A 21813-nucleotide genomic window follows, 5' to 3' on the forward strand; every position below is an offset into this window, starting at 1 on the left:
TGTGTTAATAGAAGCAGTTGGTGGGATGACATAATGTTTTGGGGTTATCTTACACTACTGGCATTTTCTAAGATAGTTAACAGAATACTCTTTTTTTTCCAAGGGCTTTAAAATGACAGATTGTTTAGCTCTTCAAGAAAGCTGTGCTTCCACCTGAAATGCTTTTGGCTCTTGCAAACTGACAATTGTTGATGGTAATCTCTTAGAAAAGTAGTTATGGTGAGCTCAAATATCAGTGGTTCCTTACAGCATTGCTCTACTGAAACATGTTGAAGGAGCTTTGCTGGATTTATACCAAGATAAGCATGATTGTCTTTATACTGGGACATCTATAGTATGTAGGTAATTTTCACTCGAATGAAGTTTGTGCAAATATTTTATTTAAATTGCCATCTGCTGGGGAATATAATACAGCATCTTGTTACTAAAGCTTTGTAGAGCGTTCGTTTATATTGGGTTTAGAGATGTAAAATTGAGCACAGTGATGGCAAAAGATTTGTTCCCTTCTATTTAGCAAAATGGTTCCTAGAACGATTGAAAGAAGTCTGATGCATGCAGGGCTTTACAAAACATTAATCAGACTCAGTCCATAAAACTCTACGCATATGTGGTTTGCACAGCTAGGGCCACATGCGCAGCTGGTGTAAATTTGCACGGGCCCTTTAACATCAAAGACCTGTGGCATTTACATCAGGTGAGAGACTAGCCCCTGGTGTTTGCAGTCACCTGAATAATTTTGCTGTGTGACATACAGGGATGTTTCCTGTTACACATATGGGATATGCTGTAGCAGAAATGATTGTTTAACTTGTACATATTGCGCACTTAGTCTCAGTGGCCACATTGGATCTATATTTCATTGGCAAGGAGAATACCCACTCACTTTAAACTTTTTTTTCTTCTAAGGTCACCTCTTCACTTGAAGGATAAATACCATATGTTGAAGTGCTGTTTAAACTTTGTTTTTTATTTGCTGCGTAAGTAGGAAAAGTGATCTGTGGCTTTACGCTATGGTAAATACATGTTTCGTTTTTGCACATCATTGAAGTGAAAACATAAGTTATCTGTGAGGCAGATTTTTTTGTATATAAAAAAGTTTCCCAGCGTATTTTACTCCCTATATGATAAATCTGTGTAGTTTCAGGCATTAGTATTGCTTTTAGGTTTGAGTTTTCACAGGCATATGAAGAACATGTTTCGTTTCTTCAAAGTACCAAGTTGTTCAGCTACTGATGAAAATAAGCATGGTCAGGATTTGATTACGGTTTTCTTTCCTGGATTTCTCAGTATTTTTAGAAGTCAAAACTGTACTAGGAAAGGCAAACACAGAATAATGAAGAATTTCCACCTTGTTTTGACTGTGTATTTCTGTTCTGATGTACAGCTTGTTGTGCTGGATTTTAATTGCCTTGTAAATTTTCTATCTTACTGTAATATCATTTGTATCAGAAGTTTTGCATAAGTTTTAGGCCAGATAACTACATGCAGCTATTTTTCTAAACTTTGTGTTTCCTAAAATGTTAGGATTGTTTTCTTCTCTCCTGCTGGCACTTGCGAAGTAGTGGTCAGAGATCATTAAATGGAACAGGACCATAGAGTTGGCATCAAGCTACAGGCTACCAAGCTAAAATATAGTAGTGTAGCCCTGGTGTCTGCTGAAATGAAGAGCAATGCCAAATGAGATCTAGACCGGTTAGCTCTGCCTGCTGGAGAGCAAAGACTAGGAACAATCTGGAAGAGTGAGGTAGGATTCTTCACTCTTGTATTTCTGGGCATGAAAATTGACTTGCTGATCTGATCAAGTGGGGCTGACCTGAAGGGCTGAAGCTTTAGTGGAGATTTACTTTTTTCCATTTTTGTCCAGAGCACAGAAACTGGCAACCAGGGAGAATTTCAATATTCCTTTAGACCTAGTCTTGGTGTTCTGGCTTTGCATTTCAGAAAACAATTGTCTGCTACTTTGAGTAATGCAAAATCTGGTAGTTTCCTGTTTTGTGAGATGCTGTCAGGAGTTCTTTATTGGCCACACCAGATGAATCATTAAATATTACTTGTAAAGCAAAGCATATGAGGAACTTCTTTAGAATTTGATGGTGCTCAAGTTTGTAAGAGCAGGGTCTCATCTCATGGGCTCAGCCCTGATGACTAAATCTTTAATCGCATGAGGATGGATGGGTTGCTCTGCTTGGGAGGTGCTGCTGCTCTTGCGTGTGTTTCTCTGCTGAAAATAGTGGCTCAGTTCAGTACAGTGAATGCACAGGGATATAGAGAGACCTGGGCTACCTAAGCTGAAAGATACGTGGTGGCAGAACCTGAGGTCACTGCTGAGAAAAGGTAGTAGCGTGCACAGCCGAAGGAAGGTTAATGTGTTTTAGCACATTACAGTGAAATGAAAGCATGGTTAGTGGCTGGCTAGCACAGAAGAGAGAAAATATAGCTCACCTACATATGTGGCATTTAATAACCAATACTTTTAAATAATTGACGGAGGTGCACTGCCTCACAAAATGTCAAATGCTGCTGTTGGCCTTTTACTACCCAGTATTGACTATAACCTAAAACTGGCCTTTAATCATTATTTAAAGGACAACTTGGAAGTATGTTGAGGTTAGGCATGAGGCCTGATTCTAAGCATGCTTGACGAGGTAACTTGGCCATAAGTCTTAAATGAAAATTAATTAGGAGATAGCAATTATTCCTAAAATGTGAAGCTTTTTTTAATGTTAATGTGGTTAGTCTTTGTGCAGTTCAATTATGTGAACTGCCTCCTAATGTGAGTTAATGTTGTTCTGGCATATAGGAATCTCTGCATGAAAGCTCATTCACAAAATCCTCCACAAGAGGAGCTGTTAACATGAGTTTGGTCAAGAGGGTAATGTTGGTTGCAGGCTAGAATGGAGCTTTCTTTTCACTGTGGTACTGTGATTGAAGGTACCCTTCCTTCTACTCATAGAAAGTGAGGGAAGCAGCTGACTTAATAGGAATGCCTTCCTGGTGCCAGAAAAAAGCACTGCAGAATAGAGATCAGTGACAGAAAGAGATAGCATAGCTCTAAGGGATCTTGGAAAGCAGATAGCTTGTGCACTTGTTAAAGCATGTACTGAGTAATGGATGCAATGTAAAGTGTTCAATTGTTAATTTAAAAATAACAAAGTGACTTGCCAGAGCTGGAATTCCTGGAGAATTTTTAACAAAACTAAGTATTTGTGCTTATACATGTCTGAGATGAATAAAGTCACCTTTGCTCATTAACACGGTATTTTTTGAATCAATAGCTACCTGCTCATGAGTAATACTGTAATATTTCAAAGCTGGTACTTATCAAGCAGCTTAATGGATAAGCTGGTGAATGAAGCACTGCTCCCCAAACACCCCGTTGTGTTACCTAAGTTAGAGGTTAAACTAAGATCATGTGACATAGTATGAACCTGAGTTTGAGCCCCAGTTTAAAAAAAAAAAAAAAAAAAAAAAAAAACACACCCTCTATCTGAACTGTTCTAGTGATCAGCCATCCCAGAACTCTGTATACCCGCTTCCAACAAAATGCAACTTGATACTTCATCCCCGGTTAATCCTATAGAAGCAATAAACTTTAGTTGAATTTTGCTAGGAGGGATGTGTGTCACCAAACTCAACTGCTAAACTTGCAGGTGTTCGTTTTTTTTTCTTCAAAAATACTTATCTGCCAACATATAGGTTGTTATGTTTTTCTGAGAGTGGTTTTAATATGCTTTTCCTAACTTTTACATTTAAGTAGCTTTTATTGAAATCATTACCATAAAGTGACCACACGTTTAGTTGACGTTATCTGAAACACTTACCTGTCTCTCTGCTTTGAGGTAAGAAGGACAGTGAGGGCTTTGGGCAGTTGTTGTTCTTGCCACTTCACAGTTTCTTTGCTTGAGTCCTCAGCCCTGAGTAGGGGTGAACAGAACCACCTTTGTGATAGCAAGTAGTGATTAAAGCAGCTTTGAACTGTGTGCAGTAACTACCACAACAAAGATGGATTTGTAAAGACAAGAAATACAAATTTTTATTGAAGAAAAAGACTCAACAGGAATTATAATAAATGGAATTATTTTGGTGAAAGATTATTTCATGAGTTATCTTCGTTTTTGATGTTTTGAAAGTTTACTATTAATTCTATCTTAAGGTTGTTGTTCCTCTACATGCAATTAAAACCAGCCTAGTGTACACCTCCTTTGCTTTATATTTTAAATGAATGTATAGCCTTGCTTCTGAGGGACTTGATATTGTTCCATTTGAGGATTTGTTTTCTGTGTAAAGCACACTTGTCCCATAAGCTTCCCAATGGGAAAACAACTTTAGGTGCTCAGAAAAGCCAAGGGTTGCCCTGCGAGCACTGCTCCCTCCGTGCTGCAGTGTCGGAGCCGGGCCAGGAGCCCAGGCAGTTTGGGGACACCCCCCTGCCCAGCACAGGTCTGACAGAATAGGGCTCTAAGTCGTGTGTTTAGATCCAGATAATCCAGAAGTTATTGGTAGTTACCAGATTAACTGGTCACTACCTGAGTTTTATTATAATACTACCTTCCCATTCCTTAGCTACTGACTAGTTGCATTTGGGTAATGTGATTAGTGCAAGTTTCTTTAGTCTTTTGTGTAATGACCAAACTCCTTCCCCAGCCACAATGTTAATTAAAATAGTCACAGTTGATGCACGTTTGACTGAATTATGTGGAAGCTTACACTTCTGAAGTTTGTTATACATGTCCTATGGGTAAAGAAAAGATTTGTTTTTTGCACCTCTTCAGGCTTGATGGGAACGGCTCAGTTCACAAGGAGTAGAAGTGAAAATTAACAACTGGGTGTTAGGAGGCATTTGGAAACAAGAACTTCAGTTCTGCTTTTGTGTGGAATAGCCACAGTATTGTATTGTGGAATCCATTGGCTCCCCAGTGTGCTGCCCCAAAGGAACACAAGTGACATGCCACTATGTTTTTGTCTTGCAGGTTGAGTTTGAATGGCTTAGGCAGTTTTGGTTTCAAGGCAAGCGCTATTTGAAGTGCACTGATTGGTGGCTTAAGCCTATGACTAAACTACAAGAATTTTGGAGGAAAATGGAGGTTATGGTGAGTACCACTAGGGTGTAGTTTAGAACTTGAATTCTAGAGCACAAGAGCCTGCACTATGGTGTGTATGTTTACATTTGTGTTGTAATGTCAGGGCTTACTTCAAGCCACATGAAAAGTAGGATCAGTGTCAGCCTCTGTTGCCTCCTTTTTTCTCTGTCCCAGTAACCGAAATAAGTACAAGTAAAAATCAACAAACCCAAGATGAAATTTCAGTTGTTTCCTTTCTTTGCTTAAGTTTGATAGCTTCCAAAGATGCCAGGTGAGAATATGGCATCATGCCGGTTGATACATGGAGCTGTCTAATGGTGTTGTATGAAAGTTGAGCACAACAAAATACAAAACTGCCAGTGACAGCAACGGTGAATGTGTCTGGGTGGAGCTGAGAGTAAGATATGAATATCTGGGGGGTACATGCTTTGCAGTCCCTGTCTGCACTTGCACCACAGCAAGGACCCATAGCAAATTCTAGTGGGTGCCAAGCTAATTAGTTACTTGAGTAACAGAAGTTATGGCATTTTTAGTATATTTGAAAGCACGTCCTTGCCTTCCTTAAACTGCCTTAGTGATTTCAGTGACAGCCAGTTATCCCAGCAGAGCCCCAGCTGGGAGACCTCGTGTTGGATCTACGTGCTGCTCTGCCTGCTCGTGTGTGTTTATGCAGACAGAGCTGCACTGACAGGAGCGTCCGTCTCACCAGTATCCTTGGGGCTGCAGCAGCAGCTTCTCAAAGGAATTTCTGCTGGTCACGACGTGAGCCTCAATTTGTCCATAGCTGTCTTAGAAAAGTTTGTGTTGTAGGCCAGGATGTTGAATATAATTTTAGTAGAGATGTTTTTGAACCCTCAGAGTCTTGTTGCAACAAGAAGGGTGCCAGTCAGCTTGGGAGGAAAAAGTTTCTCACTAACTGATGTGTGAGACCTCTAAGCTCTTCCTGCAGCAGCTGCTTTCAAACTTGAAAAGTGGGATTTCCATTTGTAAAATCAATTGCTGCAAGAAATCAGTAAATGCCAGGCTCTTCAACAAAAGTCGGGAAATGATTTTCTAACTTGTTTATTTTTATGTAACTTTTTGCATTTTCATGTGTTCACATTCTGCTGATATTTGGGGGATCTCCAATGAACTTTTTCATTATAATAACCTTTTGGTTTGTTTTTCTTTCAAACGACAACTTACCCTCTTGCAGCACAGACTTATACTAGGTAGAGACAAGAATGTTTGATTGTTATTTTATATCCATTGTGTGTCGAGAACATGGGAAAACAGCAAACTCGGGAATTCTCAAGGGTTAGGTTTTCTGCAATTGGTGTGACATTACCATGTGGCTCTAATTAGAAACATGGTGGCGTCAGTGTATCTCCTTTCAACAGGCCTCAGGATGATATTTATCAGCAAGCTGAAGGTTTGGGCCAAGACAGAAGCTGCTTCTAATTTAAAATTTAAAAATTGTTTTAATGTTTTATGACTTATAACACATTAATCACAATTAATTTCAGCTATTGGAGGAGACAGAAGAGAATTTTAATTGAGAATGTCTGTGTTGTTGAGACACGATGTAAATCTGATGCTTGCTGTGGTTGGGACTTGGTGGTGGCTTTTTTGTCTCCCAGCCTCCAGCGCTGGGACTCTGAGGAAGGGACAGGAGGGGGCAATGTTGAGCCGTGGTCCTAGCGCCACAACAGGCACCGGCTTCAAAAAATACACAGAAATGGAGCATTAACATCGGGAATTATCCCTGTTGCTTCAAGTTAGCTATAATCTCGAGATTCCATAACACAGGAAATCAATTGTGGGTTAACAAATTCAACAGCAATTTAACATAAAAAGTGCTGTGTTTTGCTATGTGTTTGGCTTCCACAGCATTAAGTTAAATCAAAAGGGTGTTTCTGAAGCTACCTAGTAGTCTACATTCAGTGTTTTTACTCCAAATTTCTAGTTTTAGCTGTATGATTCTTAAAAAAAAAAAAAAAAAAAAAAAAAAAAAAAAAAAAAAGACTGCCTTATAATATGGAAGAGTGCTTAAATTATGAATGTTTTGCAGCTGATCTTGTTTCAGGAGAGGACTTAGGTGTTATTTCTTAAAAGGAAATAATTAAGCAATGTATTTTTCTTTACATTTGTGAGCAGAACAACTCTCGACGTGTTTTATGTGTGTGTGTCTGGAGTGTTACGAAGTCAGGTTTGGGCTCTCTGTGTGCTTTTCTCCCTGTTTAGTAATGCAATGAAAAAAGAGGGGAGAGTCTTATAAAATAATTTCTTATTCTGCTACCTGTAGTTGCTTTGGTGTCACTGCAAGATAAAATACTTCAGAAAATTTAACTCAGTGCCCTCAAACCTTTGGGCTTTACCTAATGTTTTCCTGCATTGTAGTAGGTACCCAGTATTATTGTAACGTGTATTTCTGGCATTTTTTTCCCTGGGGAGAGTTTTACTTATAGCTTACTCTTGTGATGTAAATGCTAAACCTTTCATTTGAATGGCATTCTGATAAAACATCACTTTTCCCACAATATTACCTCATGAATCTATGAACCATTAAACCTAAAGCAGTTTAACCAGTCGTCTTTTCTCTCTGTCTCTTCTTCCCCCCTTGAAAATATGAAGGCTATTCAAATGTTTGAGGATTTTTTCTTTTTTTTTTTGTTAAAAGTCATCCAAGATTAACACGTTATCATGTGCAACATCAGGATAAATGCTTGCTGAATTCAAAGGGAGAGTTACCATTTGAAAAAGGACTGTACAAGCTTTGCTTTCTGGGTAAAGAGAAGTCTGAAAAGCTTAAATCTCATGTGATGTGACGAAATCTTGCTGTAGCTGTTCTGAGATTCAGCGGAGAGACAATTTGTCTCTCAGGGTCTGATATCATGCAAACCTCAAAAATCTGACATTTATTTTAGCTATAAAAATGTTTTAACACCATGCCAAATCAGTGAGAACTGTAGAAATCCTGCAATCTCTTTTTGTTTGTTTTGTTTTAGGCTGATTCGTATTTGAGTAAGTAAAATGTAAATCAGTGCAGTTTTTTGTTTGTGGAATGAAAAGTAAATAGATATGACTATACTGAGAAATATCGAATGCCAGAGAGTATTTTTGTTTGTTTGTTTTCCTAGTATTCCTTTAAAAAATGAAGACGCTAGTAGTGCTATATGGTATGAATTGTATTTCCTGCTTTGACAGTCCATTTAGCAACATAGCGATGTGTTTATGTGGCATTTGGCCTTAATAACCTTTATTGACTTTGGTGAGTAAGAGCCAAGACTGGGATTATTAAAATGTATCAGTTTCATTGCAGTATAAAATCGCAACATATATAATTATGTTAGGTAGGCTAAGCTCCATTTAATCCCACCCGTTTATGCAGGAATTTGGCAAGAGGAAGAAAATCATAGTACTAAAATGTGCAGAAACATATGACTGATTCTGAGTTATATTTAACAGCAGAACTGTTTGCTTACTGTAAAAGGTCTTACTTAAAGGAATGAAACATAGATCTTAGAACTCTTTTTTTAATGTTATAACTTAAATACAAATAACTGTTATACCATTTGTTTTACATTTTGGCAATCTAAAAACATAGCTAATGGTATTGAAATGCTGTATATCTTAGTTTAAAATGCAGAATAAAACCAGAAGGACGCATATTTGTTGTATTTATACTGGGCAAAGAGATTTCTTGCAGGCTGGTATCTCTGTATACAACAGTTTCACCTGGATTTGTAAGAGTTCTTAATAACTACTGAATAATCATAATTACTATTTTCATCAATATTACCCTTTTATCAGTTTATACAACTGAATTGAAGTTGGAGAATCAAGCTATTTTCTTGGAACATTGTTTTCTTTTCCCCCTTTTCGAGGGCTACCTCATTATTTGCTGCTGTTGCTGCCTGTGAAGCATGTTGTAGTTTCTGCTGTAAGCCACTATTGTCCGGGGCTTATAGCCCGGCGGTCAGAATTGAGTCTGGGCTGAAACTTGAGCTACAAAATCTCAGCCCAGGGCCATAATATATTTTCATACATTTTTTTCTAAATTAAAACAAGGATTTAAATATGTGTTTAAATCAGGATCTTTCAGTTCCAGAATAACCATGATAAACTTAGAAAGGCAAAATATGATTTTTTTTTTTTTTAAAAGGAATCCTCCTAGCTTTCACAGACTTTGGCATTTTGAACACCTAACCAGTTACATTTTTTGGTGTTGCGAACAGGCTGTTTGTTGAGCATTCTCAGAAAATGCAGAGCAACTTAACTGCTGTTTGAACGGGTCTGACCTTGTCAGCCAGAACTCAGGAAATCCCGAGGAAAGATGTAAATTCTGCTCGTGGCTCTGCCGTGCGCGCGGGCGCTGCTGTGTGCCCTGCACCCGGGACCCGCAGTGACGGGGAGCTTATTTGCCTAATGAGCTGTGAAATCCAGGCACAACATGGCAGCTCCAAGACCCAAATTTTAGCCGTATCTCTTGTCTTTCTGGGCTGCTCTTATCTGCTTATGCCAGACCCTTTGAATAAATGGTTTTGGCAGGTTATATTTTATGTACACCAGGAGTCAAGTGTTCCTGGAAATGTACCTTTTATCTTAAACAAAATAATAAAACCTTAAAATGTGATCCTGAAGGCTTTTTTTCCCCAGTAATTTCCTTGACCCCTGTATTTTTAACTCCCAGAAATCTGAGCAAAGGTTCAGCGTTGTTGACAGCAGAATTGCTAACAATTTTTTTTTTAAAGAAAAAAAAGTTGTCTTCCACATCTTTCTTAAAAAAATATTTACAATTCTGAGGGAATTCAGACTTAAGCTTCCAAAACAAAGTGTGTGCTGAAAGCACAAAGGACTGTGTTTATGATTCTCTTTGAAGTGTTTTTGCAACAGGATAAGGAAAATTTTAGAAACTGTCTGATAGTGTTCAGGGTAAATACTTAAACCCCTTTAGAGAATTTCACACACAGATACTGTGCAGCAGAAAAAAGGATACTTATGTTTCCTAAAGCTGCTACAGCCTACAGCTTTGTACTTAAAGACAGAGGTGTTGAATAGAATTCTACTGAGGATACATCCAGTGACAATATCTGCAGGAACATCAGAGCAAACCAGTGGATAGCACTTTCTATTTTTAACCCTTGTGTGAGCTACTTGGGATCTAAACTATGTTGATAGGAAGCACTGTAACATTTCTATTACAAACTGGGAATGTTACAAGGGCACTCTTCCTACTCATACAGCATATCCTGAAAATTACTCTGCAAGTGTTAAGGTTGTAACATAAACTAGCATAAGCCAGGAAAAGTTTAGGATGGGCTACCTCGATTTGTGTGCTATGGGGAGATGAGATGTGTTTGACAGCACAAATGGGAGGCCCATGGGTGGTTGTGCAGCTGTGCACGTCGTGTGTGCCACACCAGATGGTGCAGAGGAGGTGGCCGTGCTGACCTAGTTCGGGGCTCCTCTCAAAGCCAATTTGCATCTGAGCTCAAGTTTGTTTTAGGTGCTCTTGTGCACAAAACTGGGCCTTGGTAAGCTCCGGTTTTGAATGGCTAGACTTGTCTTGTGCTAAGCTTGTACTTTCTGAGGGTTTATTTCTGTCATCTTCACTCTGTATTTATGCAGTCAGTTGCTTATGATCTGTATGTCATCGTATATACTGTATGCCTACTTACCATATATACTATATGATATATAGTTACATATATACATATGTACTTGTATATGAAGTGCAGTGATCTCTGCGTTAATCTTTCAAAATGCAAATGTATTCAACAAATCAGCAGAAATCAGAATCATGATATAGGTTATGTCCCGGTTTTGTACTTGAATAAGTTGATGTCCGTGTCTGAGCTGAGCAACTGTGACTTGAAAAGGCTTCTGCATCACACGTAGGGCTCTCCTCACTCTGTATAGGTTACCAGTGCTAGGCTGTTTTCTTTGTGACTTTGTGCATAGGTACAAGTGAATACATACAATGCTCCGTGGGTTTCTTTAACTGTGATAATCTTCTAGTTAAATTCTCTCTCTATCTTCAAGGATGTATGAAGCTATACTTAGAGGGCACTGCTTGCAGTCCTCAGCAGCAAGAAGAGCATAGAAAGCGTTTTCAAGAGCCTTTAACTATGCTGGGTGGTACTGCAAGTCACCCAGTGTGTGGTAGAGAAAGGGAAAAACTCAGGTCATGGTTCCTGCTGCATCTCTGTGGATGTAGTGTCAGTCCTGGACAGAGATTTTAGAGCTGGGTCTGGCCCTTCTGCAGCCAGTGGAAGCTGTAACTGGTTTAGATGGAAGCAGAATCAGTGTGGTGAGGCTGGTGCATATTGTATTTGATGGTGGGCTGTTCTCAGTATTTTTTTTTTTCCGCTAGAACTTTGGATGGAATCCATCCTGCAACAACAAAAGAGCCTTTTTGTCAACAGTCTATTTACCAGCTTATGAGGTTTATTGCTTTCTATGGAAATAGAGAAAGAATAACATTATATTGCAATTTTAATAGTCAAATTCTTACTTTTAAAGCCCCTCGTGACATTTATTAGTACAAAAACTGAATAAAAAGTGTTTGTGTAATGAAAATAAGCAATATTTGCTGAAAAGAAAAATCTGTATTTTTGAAATTTGTGCCTGCTTGTGTGCATGTGTATAGTGTATATAGTACTCGTTGCCTCTTGTTCTTAATATACAATCATGGAAATGATCAGATAGAGAGCTTGTGGTTTTGTACATTTGTATATTTACCTCTATGAACATATTGCATAAGTACATTAGAAGATTTGATTTAGCATTGAAACTGTAAATTAGAGGGGCTTGGCAGGAGTAATTTTTCTTGTGACTGTTAAAAACTAAGGAAAGTTATAAGTTCTAATGAAAGTGGAAGCAAATGGTAATTTGACTTCAGTATTGCTAAACATGGTTTCATTACTACCCTCTTTTAGTAGCTATGTAACCACTTCATAAAAAAGCCTATAGCTATTTTAATTTCCAAATGGGTTTTGCAAGTGAAGGAGATGAAGTCATCTTAAAAATTACCATTTCTAGGAGTGATGCCTTTAATTCCTAAGAAAATCACAAGTTAAATTTATTTTTGTTTTGGATTGTCATTTTTAACACTGTGTTGTAACGTCTTAGCAATAACATTGCAATTTTGATCAATATATAAAGAAATAAAAACTTCTGTATTTGCCATGGCAGAAGTTAGACTGGTGGATTAGCTGCTAATTGTTTCACTGGCCCTCGATTTAACTTGTGTAAGTAACTTAAGTACAGTTTTCATAATCAGCACTGGGATCAAAACTCTGAGGTGTTAGTTGGATTTTAGATTGTGGACTCTTCCTGATTTTAAATTACTTGTCAATAAAATGAGGATATAATTTTTACAACTGAGAGTTGCTTTTAAGTCATGTCCCAGGGACCAAATGTTCTGGAGTTGAAAGAACCCTGTAGATTTCTGCAAGGATTTGAAATGTTGAACTGGGGCCAAAATTAACCTTTTATTTTTATTTCTTTATTCCTCCCCCCTTCCAGTTTTCTAGTTGCTAGGCCAGTTCCACCCACTTAGGTAAGATACCAGGAGCTTGCTGTGTTTTGGCACACAGTTTTACCTTTGACACGCTGTTTGCCCTGGGAGGTGGGGGGAGCAAATGTATTTCAGTTTCCAGTCATGTTTTTTATGAGATCTGGGGTGGATCATTTTTGCAATTTTCATTCTTATTACACATGTTTGTGCTTAATAATCTTGGGACTGTAGATAAAATAAAATGCAGCCTATGCATATAGCATTTACTACTCTGCAGCAAAATATATATATATATATATATATATATATATATATATATATATAAAGGGGCTTATCTCAAATATCTCATCAGGTTTTGGCAGTTCTCCTTGAACTGTTAGAGAATCTGAACTGTGTAATTCTCACAGCAAAGACTTTAATATAATATTTAAGTGTAGCAAAGCTCTTTCAAGTTATTCCCATGTAATAAAATGATTGTTTATCACAATTGGACCAAATGGCATCTCTTTTCATAAGACTCATTTTGAATTTTTGTAACGATTAGGGAATGATTAGACCAGGTTAGATTTTTGCTGGTTTCTAAGAATGGCAGCAGTGGAGTTATGCTCAGGATGAAATTCACCTAGTGGTTAGTATACAATATTCTGCAAAATACACTCAGTTAATAACTGAGAATAGCACATCAGTGTGTTCTCTGGCTGCCTAGGTTAAATGTAATTGTCAGTAACTGAAGTGATTTTTGAAAGTGTATAAGTACGCTCTAGTAAAAATTATATTTTTGGCTCAATGTTTTTACAAGTGGTTGCTATTTGTGGATAGATTGAAGCCTCACCAGCTTTGTTAGCTGCCTCCATCGTTTGGTAGAGGATGTGGTGGAGCACAACGTGGAGAAGTGAAAGGCAGGGAGTCTCACCGCGATTCATGTACTGGCCAAATAGTGTCTACTCATTCTGCTGCTTTACTGCTTGCTCTCCTGTTCTGTCCCATTTCTTTCATTTCATAGCTGGACCTCAGAATTCACTCCTCAATGACTGGGTATGTTGCTGATTTTAGGTATAAATTAGTTTGAAATTAGCCTGTACGAACCCATTCATGTGGATGCAGTGTAATACAGAAGTACAGAAAAGGTGTATTCCTTCAATACACAAAACAGTCTGAAAGTCTTTCAGCAACCAAACTTTATATTTCTGTGTTCCCTCCTTTTCATGGGGAAGAGGAGAGCATACCGTGGTATTACATGAACATGGGTAATGCATCTATCCCCAGGGAAGTAAGGATGAAGTAATGTAAGTTAATTCTGTACTGTATTTATGTAGATGCTGACTATAATGGCCAATACAAGTGCTGGCTATATCTTAGTCTGAAATGTGATGTTACGTTTATCAGGATTAAAAAACATATAATTAAGGTGGTTAATATTTCTCACTTTTATGAGCCTTCTTATGTAGGTGGTATCTTCATTAATACAACTTCACAGTGACTGACTTAGTCTCTCAGGGATATGACAGTAGAGACAGGCTACCATGCTATTACATGTTACACTGAGGGCTTGGCAGATCGTTTTTCCATTGCTCATCTTCTCTTAGCTTTCACATAAGACATACACCACACAGGTATATAAAATGTGTGTATGTTCATGGCTCAACTTCAGCTGGGGGATTCCACCAAAGAATAGTGAATTCATAGTATCAAAATTTAGGAAGCTTGTGGGTAAAAAATGAAGGGTTGGAAGATAGAAGAATCTTAAAAACACAGAAGACTGGCAAAAACAGTAAAGAAATCCACTGTTTTGTCTAAATTCTGTGTTTAAAAAAAAAGCATATAGGACTTTTCTCATTTTTTTTTGCTTGTTTGTCTTCTAGATGTTAAGTGTAAAATACTTTAATTGAATCATAGTATTAGCTGACTTTTTCCAACAAAACAGCAGATTTAGACTCTTTACTGCTAGTTTCATAAGAAAAAAAAATGTATATATATACAGAGAAAGAGAGAGCACAGAGACAAATATTGAGCACATAGATGTATAATCCCAAAGGAATAAACTGGCTTCTGCTAGACAAGCTGAAAGCTGATTAAAATATTTCTCCTCCTTTGGGTATGCAACAGCTTTTGATGATGGAGAGTGTATTAATATTCAGCTTAGCTGCCTGTCGACACGTCAGACAGGTCCCAGGAAAGACTCTGAGACTGACCAGGTTTGCTCGCTCCGTCAGAAAGCTTTGCGAGACGCAGAGCAGGGCCCTCATACCCGCAGAAGCCAAGATAAGCAGAATGCCATTTACTTATGTCTTTATTTCAGCAATTACTTGTAGACATTTTGAAAGGATAGAAAATTTTAAAGAATTGTTGTCATAGTGTGAGCTATTTAGATATGATAAAGGAGTATTATGTTAACTGTAAGGATGTAAAGAAAGGATGCTATAGTCGGTTCAATTTTAAATCCATTTGTTCAAGTTGTTTATAAACATGCTAAGATTTCAACAGCAATATCCAGAATTTCTTGGATAGCGTTCATTCTGCAATTCTTTTATAACAGATCTGAGGTTTTGGAGCAGTAATGTTCTCTCAACTTGAGTATTCTCTGAGATGATACCTGCCTTCTAGACAAGAATTTATCAGCTGACCCTTCTGTTGTTTTCTGCCATGCTGACATATGGAGTGTTTGCTTTTTCTCCTTCCATGGTGACTGAATATATGCAGTATCTTTAGAAAACATGTAATCTGTGGTGCGAGGTGCTGTTAGGATGGCTCTAGGGCTAAATACTTCCTGTAATAGGTGAAAGAGCATGGCTTAATCAGCTTAGTTAATTAAGTTGTGCTTTTTCTCATGGAATAGTTTCAAAGTATATTTCACTTAGAAATGGTATTTCTCACTTAGGGAATGACACAAGGTTGGAGAAATCCTGTGGGATTTTTAAAGTGGCCTTGGGAATGGTGAAATTTGCCAGTTAGTCTGCCGTGTGAATATGGAAATTAAAGGTGTGCGTCCTGTTACCAAAGATTTACAGGGGAAGTTTTAATGCAATTTAAAATGTAGAGGCTTCTCAAACTGAAAAAACTCTACTTTTTCCCCCCCATGATATTTCTTTACATGTAAAGAGCTGTCTGTGTTCATGGTGATGATGGTGGCTCCTGCAGATGCATGAGCTGCTTCTGTTACCCTCTTTGTCATCCTTTGCAGATAGACCAGAATGGCCTGATAGTTGGATGTGCATCTTCTCTCCCTACTGATCTGCAGAAAATGTCTACAAATTAAAGCAATGTGAGCTGAGCTCTCCTTGAGCTGAGTTATTGCTTGTGTTCTTCACAAGACATTCCATGTTGAGGCAATTGTCCAAGTTTACTCCTGGAGAAAACTTGGGATTCTGGTATTAAGGGAGCCCTCCTGTCAGGGAGGGGAGGCAGTTGGTTAGAAAATTGCAGGCAGAGCTGCCAATAGTAATCACTGAGCAAGTTTTACTTTCCATCTCCTTTGGTTCAAAGGCTGCATGTCAATGACGTGAAAATAAAATGAACTAATTGCTCTTCAAATATGTGTGTCTATCCTCAACTGTGTGCACTTCTGCATATTAATATATTTTCCTCTAATTTTCGCAAGATCAGTGTCCAGACCTGGTAGGTATACTTGTGTTTAAGTGGTGAGTTGGGTTGTCATATCTGTTATTTAATAATCAGAAATACCTTAATTGGTGTTTCGTGGGCTGCTTAGAGGAAGGAGTTGCTCCTATTTTACCTGCCTGAGGAATTACTGTCTAGTGAAATTTCTCCAACATATGCAGTTATGCCGCTCTAGTATTTTGTGCAAGTCATTTAGTATTCTAGACATTTGGGGTGTAAGATGGTTAAAAAAGAGGTTTTACATATTTCAATCTTAGCAGGCTGTGTGTAATGATTTATTTGTTTTTATCTCTTTTTATATGTTTTTGTATCGAACGAAATTTCTTATTTGAAGCTTTTGTGCAGTCTTAATGCTACAATTAATATGCTACTGAGTTGTATTGCACAAATAATAAGGGAGAATGGGTTCTTGTTTAGGCAAAAGTTATTTAAATTGCATGCAGGGAGTTATGTAAAGCAAGTTAAGATATGTTGGATTTTCATGTAATAAAATTATTCATTTAAATAAATTACTTTACCCGTGGGGGAAAAATCAAGAGGATTATATAAACATAGACTTAAACAACTCTTAATGTATGTAACTCTAAAAATGTGTGAATTCTTTTGTGTATATGTGTACACACAAATATAGGTTTGTGTACAGAGATGCAGAGAGGGGGATTTGTCTGTTTTAGTACTGAGCTGTTCTTTTTAATAATTGAATTTGCAGGATCTTCCTGAGTGGATCCAATACGTTTGTTCCTCACCTTAGTACCTCCCACTGCTTCTGCATAATTCTATGGCAGACTTTAGTGTTTCGTGATTATATGGGGTGTTATAATTTCCTGATGACTGGTTATATTATTTATAATGCAGAGGGTGCTAATCCTTTGGTGATTAGCACTCTGTTTGAATTACCAGAGGTCAAAGGTACATTCTTTTATTTGGGCTTTTTGCAGGGTTTCTTCCTTTGATATTTTTCCACTCAATTTGTGTCCTCTGTTTTATCTGAAAAGTACTTTCAGGTAATTTGCGAAGGGGAAGAAGAAACTTTCTTCCTTAGGGCCCCAAATGTGTTTCAAGCAGAAGTTGTTAGAACGTTAAATTCTCTTTGCGTTGAATAGTTCCTCCAGAAATCATCCATTTAAAAGCAGCATAAATCTCTTGACCAAAAAACCATAGGTGAAATGACCTCGAAGAAAACCTGTCTACTCTGCCTCTAACACAGAGGATACCTGTATGTATGTTATGTATGTATGTAGCACATATACTAGCGAGGAGTGATAGAAGAGCAAGGAAATATTAATATTAGGAATCCAGAAGTGAAAGGAGAGCTGCTCACCTGGTAGGTATTTCGGAGTTCAGATTGCAGCATATTTTTAGCTCAAATGGAGCCTGTATTGGAAATCATGAGGGATCTGATTTTTCTCTGCCTTTTTCTAGCAAAATGGTAATTTATCTTGCCTTAGTGTTTTGAGAAAAGTCATTGTCAGATGAGGCTGGTCAACCTGGGCTGGGTTTGCTTTGCAGATCTAGAACCTGGGCCAGTAAACCCCTGGCTTTAAAGGCTCTGTGGTAACTCAGTCACCAGCTGTGGCTTTCATGCTCAACATCTGCATCAAGTTCTACACTCCATCAAAAGCTTAGATTGATCTAGGTTACATTTTAATCTATGTACTAAAATTATGATTTTTTTTAATGTTCCTTTGCAGTAAATGAATGGCCAATAAGTAAGAAGCAGAAGCACAAGACTCCTATCCAGCAACACGTTGATGAGGGTTTTATTTTTGCTGCCTGTTGTGTGCAAGCTTTTTCTCTGCTTTCCCTCTGGTGTTGCTTGGAGCTTTGTGAGGTGCTAAGATTAGTGCTGTTCTGCTTTTGTCAGAAGCCTTCCTGTTTGCAGTGACAGATAGGTGAAAAAGCAGTATTTGTTCTGCTCCAGCATGCAAGAAATGTAGCTCTGACACTGAGGACAATTAGTCCTATGTTGTGGGATAAAAAACAGGGGTGTTCAAGTTTTAGGTGGACTTTTTTCCCGTGCATGCTCCGGAGGAAACCTTGCTTATAGCACTGCGGCTTCCTACATGACTCTGTGTTAAAGATTATTTTAACTGCTGTCTGCCAATCAATTGCTGGCCTGTGGTTAGCTTTATTTCTTTTACAAACACAAAGCACTAGGCTGGCTTCATTCTTTCTTTTTTTTTTTTTGTTCCTTTGGTGTGTAAAACTTGTATTTCAGTAGTTTCATTTGTACTTAGAAAAGTGACTTGCTCAGTGACTTGCTTCCATGGGGTCTGTTTGTTTGTATTTTTCCCCTGTTTCTGCAGAAATATAGCGAGCACCGCAAAAATGATGAAAAGCAACACAACTTGAGGAAGGGTTCAGTGGGAGGCAAAAATAAAGGCTAAAGTGGTTTTGTGAGCCACTTGGAAGAGAGAAATTGGGAGGCAATAAGTAACAGCAAGGGAAATGATTGTGAGAAAGCAGAGTTTATCCAGGAAGGAGAAGGACAAAGTGGAACACTGATAAATGGGGATAAAGGTGATGGAGATGTAAAGAATTTTGGATGTGCAAGAGATTCTGAAGTAGGCAAGAGAAGGGTAAATGGCAGGGTGCTTTTACAAGTTTACTTGTAGTCATAATGCAATTAATATGAAAGTAGATGTCTTCTCTTTGAATTATTTTTCCCTTGCGTCATCTTCAAGAAGACTGAAGAGTTCAGTCCTCAAGGGTTGTTCCACGAGGACCTTGCTGCAGCAGAGAAATCTGAGCCTAGAAGTCCCACGTAGAGCTGTAGTACCGTGCGTGGGCTCAGCTTGGGAAGGCCTCAGCCGCCTGATGGAAATGAAAGAATCCGCTGCTCTAAAAGCTGTTACTGGTGCTCTGTAAATCTGTTCTTACTGCTCCTGGGGTGGGGTGGGGGAAAAGGTGGAGGCAAATTGGAGGGTAGCAAGAACAGACCAAAATAACACGTAGTTAAAGGCATATTGATAACATGCAGTTAAAGGCAGATTGATATGCACTTTAAATATGCAAGTAGTAACATACAGTTTCGTAACTACCCCTTGCTTCAGGGGCGATGGGGCAAGCTCTCTGCTGATTTGGATGAATGTGACTAGAACGATATAGTTATCAGTTTTAATACTGAAAATTATTTCATGTAGAAATACATATCATATTGTAATTTTGCTAGTCCTGTTTTGAAGTCTGCTGAAATCTACCTAACTCCTTTTTACATCTCTTGCAAACAAATACTTTTTTTCTAATGTTGCACTGTAATTACTATTGTCCTTCGTTTTATATAAACATGTGCTTTTTAGTACAAAACCATATTTGAAAAGTTTGCATAATAGCCCTAATGTAAATAACACTGTGTCCATTAAGTTTATGAATTTATTATTTATGTTAGGCTTTTCATGTGAGTTTTCCCAGAAACAGAATTTATACAATTGAATTAGTTACTAGGCAGTCCAAGTATGCTACGTAGAGTAAACTTAGAGATGTACTGCAAGAATTCCAGGTATCTGCATTTGCTTGTCATTTTACTATCTCATATTTGTATTAAGCCAGTCACTAAGTGTGTGTGAACTGTGCTGACTTCTGATATTTTAAGGACAAATTGCATTTTAAAAGTCCTTTGTAATGGAAAAGTTGGGGGGGGGTTGTTTGTTTGTGTTTTTTTTTTTCCCTATGGTAAACTTCTAAGGCTAGCTGATGCTGGAATCACAAGACAGTAGATAGTCTATACTGTGTCTGAGCTGGTGCTCCAGCCCCTGATGTCCTGAGGATATATGTAATCGCTCCAATATAAATGTTTTAGATCACAATGACAGCTGTGGAAATTAAACATAGCCAGCAAAATTTATTTTCTGTCTAGCCAAGTAAAGGAGAGGACAGATGAAATAATTCCCTGGGCAAATAATTTCTTATGAACAGTGATGAATCTCTTTTACTTTATTAATTTTATTTTACTTTAAAAAAAATCCAACTCAAGGTTCTTTACATTCAAGCTTATCTTTTAATGATGAAATTAAATGGTCAATATTGTTCCTTAGTCATGTTACATAGCATATTACAAGCATTTCTCCAAACCTAAGGAAAATTCACTCCTTAGGATAGCATCCAGAGGAGTTGTAGGGGTTTGCAAATGAAACAAGCTTTGAACTTCTATGATAATCTGGGAATAATTTCCAGTTTTCTAGAAATTTTATCCCTCATAATTCATTATAACAGTATTCTGGTTTTGGAGGCTTCAGAAATACTTTGCTTTATCCTGCTTTAAAAATCTTAAAATATTGCATCTTCTGTAGCTACTGTTTTATAAACATATCTGCTATTTGCTTCAGGGGTTACTTTAAAAGTAGAAAACGCAGAATCCTCTTGTGCAGACTGTGGCCATCCAACTTGCAGGGAAAAAGAAGCAGCACAGAGAGGCTACCTTGCCAAGAAGGGGTGAATATTTATATTTCCCCTGAGATTCTTTCCTGGTTTCTGTAGTTCTGGGAGGATTTCTTTAACCCCAGGGTCTGGCTGCATCTTACCAAACCTGCTGTTCTTGACACCTGCTTGGTGTCCCTGGGGAGCTGCCTTGGGGCACGCGGCTCTGCCTGCTCTTCAGAGGATCCCGTCTGTTTAGGTGGGACAGGCTGCTCTGTCTGGGCTGCTTCTTGTTTCCTCAGCTACTTCTTAAGTATGTCCCTTTAGCAAAGTGTCCTTTGCAGCAATCGCTATTAAAAGTAATTTGCCAGTCCTCTTGCCGAAGCATCCCAAAGCTTAAGATGAGAGATGGAGTGCTAGGTTACTCAATTGCTGAATCTATTGCAGCTTCTTTTGACAAGGTGGGGGAATTAATGTAGGTCATACCTTAGAAATGAGGTTCTAAAATGTTATTGCTCTGATCTTAAAAAAAAAAACAAAAAAAAAAAACAAAAAAAACCAATGCTTTTGTGACCCTTAAAATATAGAGTTTTTCTGGAAACTGTGTTGGTTTTTTTTTGTTTGTTTGTTTTTAAAGTTTATTGCAAAGTAAATGGTTAAAACTGAACTGCAGTTACTTGAAAGAGACAAATATACATTCATTATTTCCTGAGTATGTTGTTTTTATGAGAAAGCAAAGGAAGCAATGGCTGGGTGTCATTAAGGAGTAGCTAGTGGAAAGTGGTGAAATGAGCAATGAGACTTGTAAAGCGTCATGAAAACTGAAACACCAGGGTACAAAGTACCGCTTATCCTCCCTGATACGGATACCATATGGCAACATTAAGGAAAGTGGAAAGTAAGAAACAAGCATCCTATTATTCCTCACACTTTCATTTGCTTGCTATTTTCTTTGGGCAAATGACTAAAGTTGTGCATGACCCTTCTCCTGGCACAGTACTTATTGACAAGGCACCTGTCTTTCCAGTCAGACTCCTTGAAGTTTCTTTGGTGTCCTTCCAGCCTTGGCACTTCTAAATATCTAAATATAATTTTACTGTTGCTTTTGTAATAGTTATAAAATCTCTCTGTTTTTTCCCCCTTGATTGTTCTTTAGTTAACATATGTACTCATTTTCTGCTATCCTAACCCTTTCGTCTCTCACTGAAATCCTTGAAGTCTCTTCTCTGCCTTTCTCTTTCCCTTACTCTCCACGTT

At 38.0% G+C, this 21813-nt stretch overlaps 1 protein-coding gene across 1 annotated transcript in view; it reads left to right on the forward strand.

Annotated features, from left to right (window-relative positions):
* FTO (FTO alpha-ketoglutarate dependent dioxygenase) overlaps window positions 1-21813 on the forward strand; it is a 205955-nt gene that overhangs the window by 55895 nt on the left and 128247 nt on the right. Inside the window, 1 exon segment of the mRNA XM_088530890.1 lies at window positions 4971-5090. Within this exon segment, the coding sequence (XP_088387016.1) occupies window positions 4971-5090 (120 nt within the window).

The sequence above is a fragment of the Tinamus guttatus genome, unplaced genomic scaffold, assembly GCF_059628265.1.
Source record: "Tinamus guttatus ecotype Peru unplaced genomic scaffold, ASM5962826v1 Tinamus_guttatus_pri_ptg000389l, whole genome shotgun sequence".
NCBI lineage: Eukaryota > Metazoa > Chordata > Aves > Tinamiformes > Tinamidae > Tinamus > Tinamus guttatus.